General features: G+C 48.6%; 1 protein-coding gene across 1 annotated transcript; it reads left to right on the plus strand.

Moving 5' to 3' along the window:
• The first annotated feature begins 944 nt into the window (after positions 1 to 944).
• Positions 945 to 8649, plus strand: ZBTB7C (zinc finger and BTB domain containing 7C). The gene is made up of 2 exons (XM_030468373.1): positions 945 to 2133; positions 7991 to 8649. The coding sequence occupies exons 1-2, from the start codon at positions 956 to 958 to the stop codon at positions 8616 to 8618; spliced, it is 1806 nt and encodes a 601-aa protein (XP_030324233.1). The 5' UTR covers positions 945 to 955; the 3' UTR covers positions 8619 to 8649.
• The last annotated feature ends 1130 nt before the right edge of the window (positions 8650 to 9779 follow it).

The following is a 9779-nucleotide window of genomic DNA, read 5'->3' on the forward strand; positions in this document are numbered from 1 at the left end:
AACTGCTCCTCCATAAGCAAAGAACCATGACCAGGAGTCACTCTTAATTTGGGACATCAAGTTGTACCAGTCCCAAAAAATAATTGCATAGATGAGATGGCTCCCTGGCTCATCTTGTTGAAAGCCATGTGGGTGCTGGCACTTGGCAGGGTGAAGCAATAGAGCATCCCCCTTTCCTGACATAGCTCCTGGCGTGGCAAACCCAATGTGTGCCTGGAAAGATGTTGGCACTGAGAGGATGTGAAAGTAACCTCATGGGGAGGGAATCGTTGCACAAGGTTCCTGGGAGAGGGATGTGGGAGAGAAGAGGGAGTTTGTGGTGGTTCTGGAAAGGTGAATAGTGTGGGATCAGGGAAGAGAAGGATGGAGACAAAGCAGGAGACATGTGGAGGGGAGTAGATGTTAAATTACAGAGGACATGGAAGGAGTTGAAGGTGACATGGAGATGCACTGGGGAAGTGCAGGCAGGAGGTGATCACAGATGTCCAGGTGAGGAAAGGGAGAAAAGGACACGGAGAGAAGGCAGAGTCATTGGGGTTGGCTCCAGGGAGACCTTCTAGCAGCCTTCCAGTACGTGAAGGGGCTCCAGGAAAGCTGGGGAGGGACTTTGGACAAGGGCATGGAGGGATGGGATGAGAGAGAATAGCTTTAAACTTAAAGAGGGGAGAGGGAGATGAGATATTAGGAGGAAATTCTTTGGTGTGAGGGTGCTGAGCCCCTGTCCCAGGTTTCCCAGAGTAGCTGTGGCTGCCCCATCCCTGGCAGTGTCTCAGGTCAGGTTGGATGGGGCTTGGAGCAACCTGGGCTGGTAGGAGGTGTCCCTTCCCTTGGCAGGGGGATTGGAAATGGATGATCCTTCAACCCAAACCAATCCGGGATTCTATTGATTCTACGATCGGGACCCCATGCTAATTCCTTACTGTCTGTGTTTTCTTCTAGGGCACTAAATGAGAATATGGCCAATGGCATTGAAGATCTTATTGGGATCCCCTTCCCAAACCACAGCAGTGAAGTCCTGTGTGGTTTAAACGAGCAAAGGCACGATGGTCTCCTCTGTGATGTCATCCTCATTGTACAGAACCAGGAGTACCGGACCCATCGGTCCGTCCTTGCTGCCTGCAGCAAGTACTTCAAAAAACTATTCACTGCTGGCACTTTAACAGACCAACCCTATGTTTACGAGATTGACTTTGTCAAACCTGAAGCACTTTCTGCCATCCTGGAGTTTGCCTACACCTCAACCCTCACCATCACCACCTCCAATGTCAAGCATATCCTCAGCGCTGCCAAGATGCTGGAGATCCAGTGCATCATCAACGTATGCCTTGAAATCATAGAGCCTGACAGAGAGGTGGAAGAGGAAGATGACAAAGAGGACAAAGACAACGACGAAGATGAAGATGAAGATGAAGAGGAGGAGGAAGAGGAGGAATTGGAAGATTTTGTCAATCAGGACAACCTCACTGACATCCAAGAAGTCAGCTGTCACCAAAGCCCTTCAAAGTCTGATCTCGCCGAAGAAGCATATACAGAAGCACCTAAAGACTTTCCAAATCACTACCCAGCCAATAACTCTTCGGGACACTTGGGTGTGATACGAGACTTCTCCATCGAGTCCTTGCTAAGGGAAAACTTGTACCCAAAGGCAAACATCCCAGAAAGGAGACCACCTCTCTCTCCTTTCACCCCTAGCTTCTTCCCCCATCTATGGAACGGCAATTTTAGCTCCTTCTCTCAGCTTGAGAAGCCACCAGTAGACAACGGACCTTTGGATCTGGTCATCAAAAAGAGGAAAATCAAGGAAGAGGAGGAGAAGGAAGACCTGCCTCCACCTCCTTTCCCTAATGACTTCTTCAAGGACATGTTTACCACCACCCCAGCAGCTCCCTTAGGCCATATTAAGGCGGAGACTGACTATAGCGCTTATCTCAATTTCCTAAGCACGACCCAGTTTGGAGGAGTTTTTCCCCCTTGGCCCCTGGAAGAAGAGAGGAAGATCAAGCCCAAGGCATCCCAACAATGTCCCGTCTGTAACAAAGTCATCATGGGAGCTGGCAAGTTGCCCAGGCACATGAGGACCCACACAGGAGAGAAACCCTACATGTGCAATATCTGTGAAGTCCGATTTACCAGGTGGGCACTGGTTGGCCATGCAAGGAGGTGGTGGTGGTGGTGCTGGTTGGAGGGGTCACATCATGACCTTTGGCTGATTGCTAAGCTAAACAACCTTTTTTTCCTCCAAAAAAACAGCAAAGAAAGCAGGGCAGGGTGTCTATCCCTTTGGAAATAAGAAAAAAGGAGGAAGGGAGGGTGGAGGAAGAAAATGAACCTACTGATTTTTGGGTGGGTTGTGGGTCACACCCACAACTCACTGGAGCCACCCCTTCACTGGACAAGAGCTTAAATAAGCAACAGGATATTTTTAACCCCACTGTAGTTGACCACAGTTGGGCCAGAAGGAGATGGGAAAACAGATGGTCAAAAAGCCAAGGAGGCTTCATCTCCAATGTCCTGGGAGATGCCTTGAGGTGGGAGGGCCATTTAGTTGTGGGTTGTAATTAGTTTGGGTTTGCACATTTTGGCAACAGTGGAGACCAAAACCAAGTTCCACATGTTTAGACATGACAATGTCTGGGCTTTCTGAGGCTAGAATGGTCCTAATTTTTATATGTGAGTAGAGAGGTGGGGGTTGGTCTCTTTTCCCAAGGAGCAAGTGATAGAGCAAGAGGAAACAGCCTCAAGTTATGCCAGGGGAGGTTGAGATTGGAGCTTGGGAACAATTTCTCCCTGGAAAGGGTTGTCAAGGCCTGGCCCAGGCTGCCCAGGGCAAGGGTGGAGTCCCCATCCCTGGAGAAATTTCAAAGCTGTGGAGATGTAGTGCTGAGGGCTATGGGGCAGTGGTGGCCTTGGAAGTGCTGGGTTAAGGGTTGGACTGGATGATCTTCAGGGTCTTTTCCAATGTAAATGATTCTGTGATTCAACACCCTGAACATTGGCCATCCAAGAACATGGCACCTTGACTGCCCCCATGGTTAGCAGAAAGGGATCAGAACCCACAGAGAGGTAGATGAGGAAAGGAGATGAGCAAAGGTATCTGCAGCCAGAAAGGAGTCTCTTGTCCGGGATCGATGCGTTGATACGGTGATATAGACTCGGAGGATGTGATCTGAGTCTATTGCCCACAGTGTGGAACTAGCAAAGACAGTCTGCTGCTATAGAAGCAACCAGCCACTCTTTCAGCTAGCTCTAGGATGAGCTGCCTCAGTGGGTGTGAGCCTCACTATTTATTGGCCCCATGGTCTTGCACATGCTCCATAGGGGCCCTGCCCTGACTGGGCACAGGTGGAGTTGATAGCGGCTCACACCCACTTCTTGATGATCAGAGGCACCTGGTCGCTCTGTTCCACTACAGGTATCATCCCTGAGCACACTGACATCCTGCAGGGCTTAGATGAGGGCACCTGATTTTAGGTATCTCAGGACCAGCTGAGAGAGTTGGGGTTGTTCAGCCTGGAGAAGAGAAGGCTTCAGGGAGACCTTAGAGCACCTTCCAGTGCCTGAAGGGGCTCCAGGAAAGCTGGGGAGGGACTTTGGACAAGGGCATGGAGGGATGGGATGAGAGAGAATGGCTTTAAACTTAAAGAGGGGAGAGGGAGATGAGATATTAGGAGGAAATTCTTTGGTGTGAGGGTGCTGAGCCCCTGTCCCAGGTTTCCTAGAGAAGCTGTGGCTGCCCCATCCCTGGCAGTGTCTCAGGTCAGGTTGGATGGGGCTTGGAGCAACCTGGGCTGGTGGGAGGTGTCCCTGCCCATGGCAGGAAGTTGGAACTGGATGAGCTTTAAGGTCCCTTCCAATCCCAAACAATTTGTGATCCTCTGCAGTGACACCAGCCCCAGCATGGGCTGCTCCAAGCCAGATGCCACCAACCAGAACCTCCTTCTGGTCCCAGTATTGTTTCCTTCCCAGCCTTTACACCTCTCTGCACCTCAGCCAAGCCCTTGGTGGTAACAAATTGGAGCAGGTATCACAAATCTAATGCTGTAGCTCATAACCCTTCTTTGGAAGGCTGAGCATGGTTAATCAGTGAGCAGAGACAAATAGAATTCTGGGCTTGCTCTTGCTGGAGATAATTAATATCTAATGAGTACAATCTTTAACATAATAATAAAACTTGCTGACAAGGGCATGGGTTTCCAGCTCCTGGCTGTGTGTGAGAGTGAGAGCCCTATCAATCTGGGAAGGGCAAATAGGAGGAAAACAATATGCAGAGTAGGGAAAGGAGAGCTCCTGACAATGGATGGACACCTGGGGTGCTCCTCCATTCAGCCTGGCTTTTCCCTCCACTGTGATAATATACCCCTGGAAGTTATGCAGATGCTGAGGATTTGACCTAAAAAATAAATTTCCATCACACTGTCAGCGGGCTCACCCTCATATTTTGCAGGGGGAAAAAAACACTGCCTGGGGTTAATTCCTTCCAGCAGAAATCTGGAGAAGAGAAGGCTCCAGGGAGACCTTCTAGCAGCCATCTAGGACCTGAAGGGACTATAGGAAAGCTGAAGAGGGATTTTTTTATTTTACAAGGACTTGTAATTGGGTGGCACTAATCCCTAATTGCATCACTGATGGAAAGGGCATCACTAATTCCTGCCAGCAGGAATCTGGATTTGGTTCCTGCTGGTGCTGCATCTCCAGGGTTGAGCTGGGTGGTCACCCCTAGACAAGTGGGTTCTGGTGGGAGGAGCAGAGTGGGTTCATCCTGGTGTGTGTGGCTTCATCCTTCTGGATGAAGGGACCACCTGGCCAGCCCCTTTCTGTTGTCCCCATCTCCTGGGTGTGACACTGTGGGTGCTAATTGCTGATGAGGACAGAGCTTGGCTTGGTCCATCACCAACACCTTCTCTGTAATGGGAATAATAGTACTGAGCCCTCCCAGGGGGCTCCCAAAGCCCTTTACAGCAATGTTGACTTCATTTGGGGAAACTGAGGCACAGAGGGATATTGGTAGTGACTCACAGCCACTGCAGAGGTTAGCAGGAGGGTTCAGGTGGGATTTCAGGTATCCTAATCCCTAATCCAGAGGGGTTAAATCAGTGTCTTGCAGGTGAAGAAGTCAACTCAGAGATGGTCTGGTGTGGCCATAATGAAACCAAACGGCTTCAACCCCCCCCCCCCCACATGCTTAACAGCTTCTAAAAACAAAGCACAAGGATAGGAGGACTTGAATCCAAGAAAATTATCACACAGAGAATCAGGACTAACCCCATGGTGTAGTTTCCCATCATCCATCATGAAAACAAAGCTGTTGGTTCGTGAGCTGAGGAGCTGGAGGGGTTTTGTCTTTTTAATACCCTGAGCAGAGTGGGAATTTGAAAACCCTGGTTGATTTTTAAAATGCATTTGATTTTTTAGGGTTTTGGTTTTTTGTTTTTTTTTTTACACCATTTTTAGCATTCCTCTTAAGAGCTCTCCTTTAGGGGAAAGTGGAGTGATTGAGATGTAGAAGGAAATCTCTGCCAGGCTTCCCTGAATGCTGCAGCTCATGTTACATGTTTTGCTCTCAGGGATAATCTCATCCTTGCCAAAATCATAAGGCTTGCACCTATGAGTGGTACCTTCACCAGGGAGATGTTTTGAACCCAAACAGTCACCCCACGGGGTCCCCTGGGAATGAGGGAGCAGAGGTTCCCAAATGGGATTTCTGGCTTCATCACTCTTTTGCATTAATTTTCTGTTCAAGAAACTGTGAAGGAGCAAATTTACTGGGGAGGAAGAGAGAAAAGAGATTTTCCCTGGGTGGGGAAAATCATCCCCTGGATGGGGAAAATCATCAAACCTGATGATTTTGGGAAGGATGAGATTATCCCTGAGAGCAAAACATGTAATCACCCAGGGCAGGTCACATAGGAACTCATCCTGGTGGGTTTGGAAAGTCTCCAGAGAAGTAGACTCTACAACCTCTCCAGTGCTCCTCACAGGAAAGAAGTTTCTCCTTACGTTGAGGAGGAACTTACTATGTTCTATGTTCAACCCATTATTCCTTCCTCCTATTACTGGGCACCACTGAAAAGATAGGAGAAATGAAAAAAAGGTAAAAGCCATAAAACCTTCCATCATCCATCCCTCCCACCCGAGATGCTGGTGGAGCAGAGAGGGTTGAGTTTCGCCCCGTTGATGGGTAATAACCTGAAAAAAAAAACACTTTTTGCCTGTGTTTATATTACAGAGTCCTGGCACATTCTGTGTTTATTAGGAAAAATGATCCCTTTAGGTTAAAGATTACATATAGACCCTTAAATGATGTTCTAGGTGGGGCTGGGAGCTCTGGTTTTTATTAACATTTCCCAACACTTCACAGAACAAGCCCCTTCCCTTCATCTCCTCACCACTTCACCCCCCGTTGTCCTTTTGGGGTGAAATTTTCCCTGCTGCTTTGCCCGAGGCATTTGGAGTGGAAACGAGTGCAAACCTTGGGGTAAAAGCATCTGGGAAAATTTCAAAATCGGGAGTTTGGCCCACGGGCACCAAAAACTGGTTCAAGATGCAAGAAGGGCAAAGTGGTAGAAGTTGGAGCTCCACACTGGAGACTTGAGCAGCCATCCTGTCCTTGCATGTTTTGAGGGCAAAAAATAGATTTTTTGAGTTGTTTTTGGTTTTATTTGCACGGTCATATATTTTATATATGATAGTAATGACATTACTTCATATATTCCCCAAGCTGGGAAGATATTTTTGCTGCTTTTAGGTGTTCCTCTTAAATAAAGAAGCGTGGCCAGCAGGTCCAGGGAGCAGATTCTCTCCCTCTACTCTGGGGAGACCTCCCTTCAGTACTGGGTCCAGTACTGGGTCCAGTTCTGGGGTCACCAAGGACATGGAGCTGTTGGAGTGAGTCCAGAGGAAGCCATGGAGATGATTAGAGGGTTGGAGCAGCTTTGGAGCCAGGCTGAGAGAGTTTGGGTTGGAGAAAAGAAGGGTCCAAGGAGACCTTATTGTGGCCTTTCAATATTTAAAGGGGACCTAGAACAAAGAGGGGGACAGACATTTTAGCAGGGCCTCTTGTGATAGGACAAGGGGTGATGGGTTTAAACTGAAACAGGAGATTCAGACTACATCTAAGGAAGAAATATTTTACATTGAGGGTGATGAGACCCTGGCTCAGGTTGCCCAGAGAGAAATGACACTTGCCTCATCCCTGGAACCATTCCAGGTCAGGTTGGATGGGGCTCTGAGCAACCTGATCCAGTTGCAGATGGCCCTGCTGACTGCAGGGGTTGGATTGGATGGCCTTGAGAGGTCCTTTCCAACCAGAACCATTTGATTTATCTATGAAAAAACAAAATTATGTTTGTAAAGAAGTGCTGTGGAAATGGGAATGATACTGTTCCATGGCTGTGTTTAAAAACCTTCTCCAAGTTGTGTTTGAGGCTGGATATGGATGTAGAAGGTGGAAGGGAAGGACAAGTGAGTGCAGAGCACCTGGGTGCTGTCTGCACCTCTGGCTGCCTCACCCTCTGCCATGCTTCAAAGGAAAGCTCCTGAGACACCCAGTGGTCACTGTACGGATAAAAGGAAAGGAAAAATCACCTCCAAGAGGGATTTTGCTCAAGAAACAAAGAGGGAAGTTGCCTCACAACCTCCACTCATTTCCAGATCTGCAGGCAGGAATCCAGCAGTCCATGTTTAGATAGTCATGCATGTCTTCTGACTTTATTCTAGAGAGCTTTTTCCCTCCATCTTGGGCTGTTTGGGATTTTCCTGACATGGAGGGTTGGGTTTGTGTGATATTTAGCTGCTGTCACCCCATCAAGGAGGAGACAATTGCAAGAGCATCCATAGTGGTGTGGCAGCACCACGGCTGGAAGCCCCAGAATGAATTTCTCACCTTCCCATTGCCTTTCCTGATCCAAGCAGCAATCCCAACATCTCACCCCTTCCGAAAGCTAACCCAAATCTAACCAACCCCTTTTTTTTTTTTTTTTTTTTTTTCCAGGCAGGACAAGCTCAAGATCCACATGCGGAAACACACGGGGGAGCGGCCCTACCTCTGCATCCACTGCAACGCCAAATTTGTCCACAACTATGACCTGAAAAACCACATGAGGATCCACACAGGGGTCCGGCCCTACCAGTGTGAGTTCTGCTACAAGAGCTTCACCCGATCCGACCACCTCCACCGCCACATCAAACGCCAGAGCTGCCGGATCACCCAGCCCCGACAAGGACGGAAGCCGGCAGCATGGCGGGCGGGCGGCTTGCTCTTCGCTCCCGACGCACCTCCCATGGAGATGATGCCCCCAACCTTGGAGGGGATGAGTGGCCACCTCAGCACCACGTCCATGTGCCTTCCCGGCCCCAGCCCAAAGCACTTTTTGAGCAGGGCCAAGACCCCCTTTAGCCTCCAAGAGCTGGAGAGCCAGTTGGAAGAAACCCAGTTGAAGCTCTTCAGGCGAGCTCAGCTGGAGATGGAGAGGAACGCGGGCATCTTCGCCTTCACCTTGGGCCACAATGAAAACCTTGCTTCCCAACCTTTCTTCCCTCTTCCTGATCCTTGGAGCACGGGGTTCAGTGGCTTGGCAGGGCTCGGCCACATGGCTCCCATTTCGGAGGCGAGCAACTAAACCTCATCCTGCTCCCAACATGGGTCCACTCCTTTCCCAGCCAGCTACTTCAGGGTCCCCACCTGCCCTTTCAAATCATCTGGCTCCCAAGAATCTCTCCATCCCCCTCCTGCCGTGGGTTGTGGAGAGCTTGGGGCACAGGGACCTCCCCAGGGTGGGTGGGTGCTGCTCCCCGTGGCCATCGGCACATTAGACTCTATGATGCACTTGGCTTTGGGGCCACGGGACAGCTCCTTCCAACTACTCCACCACTCACTGCTCTCTCCAGGAAGGCCAAAGCCAGGACTGCTGATTTCTTTAATGCTAAAAATGTCACTTGCCTTAGTCCAGGGCATGGCCATCACTAGGAGATCTCCCTTTTCAGGGAGGTGTTCCCCATGTTCCACCCATGGGGCCGGCTGGACATCAACAAGCCGTCCAGACTTGTTTTGATATGTCACATTCCTTGGCCCTTTTGGTCAAAAGGACTTTTTTTGTGGTTTTGTTTGTTGTTTTGGTTTTGTGAGGTGGTTTTTTGTTGGGTTGTTTTGTTTTTTTTTTAAATTAATACCTTTGTTTGCCAAGGAAAATTATTCTACAAGAAATTAAGGGGAAGGTCAAGCCACCACCTTGGGAAAGGGAGGAGATCCCGCCTGTTGCCTTTCTCAACAGTAGATCAGACTTGCAGGGCTGGTGAAAGGGTGAGTTCAGGCCCTAAAAAAACATAAATAATTTTTAAAAAGAGATTAAAAGCCACACAGGAGCACAAAACCACAGGAGCAGGGTGGAAAAGGAGATTTTTTTTTTACTTATTCTGTTTTTTTGGCCATTTCCAAATTTCAGAAGGAGAACCAAAGCCTATTTGGAGTATTTTAACTTCAGTTGCTTGAAAAAGTGAAGGAAAATTTTTGGAAGGACCAGAAATTGTTCCTGAGGTTGGTTTGTTGGGAGTTTTTTTAGCCCTTGCTTTGTGGAAATAAAAGACATAGGGATTTTGAAGTGAAAAAGTCATTTCAAACCAGAGTCAGAATCTACCACCACTGACCATTCAGAAATGTCTGGGGGGTTGTCCTTAATGCCTCCTAATTCCTATAAAGATTTGGATGACAAAAAATGTACAAAACACTTGAGTGTCCCTGAATCTTCAATGTCAATGGGAAAAAAAAATTGGGTGTGCAAATT

The sequence above is a fragment of the Calypte anna genome, chromosome W (genome assembly GCF_003957555.1).
Source record: "Calypte anna isolate BGI_N300 chromosome W, bCalAnn1_v1.p, whole genome shotgun sequence".
NCBI classification, from domain to species: Eukaryota; Metazoa; Chordata; class Aves; order Apodiformes; family Trochilidae; genus Calypte; species Calypte anna.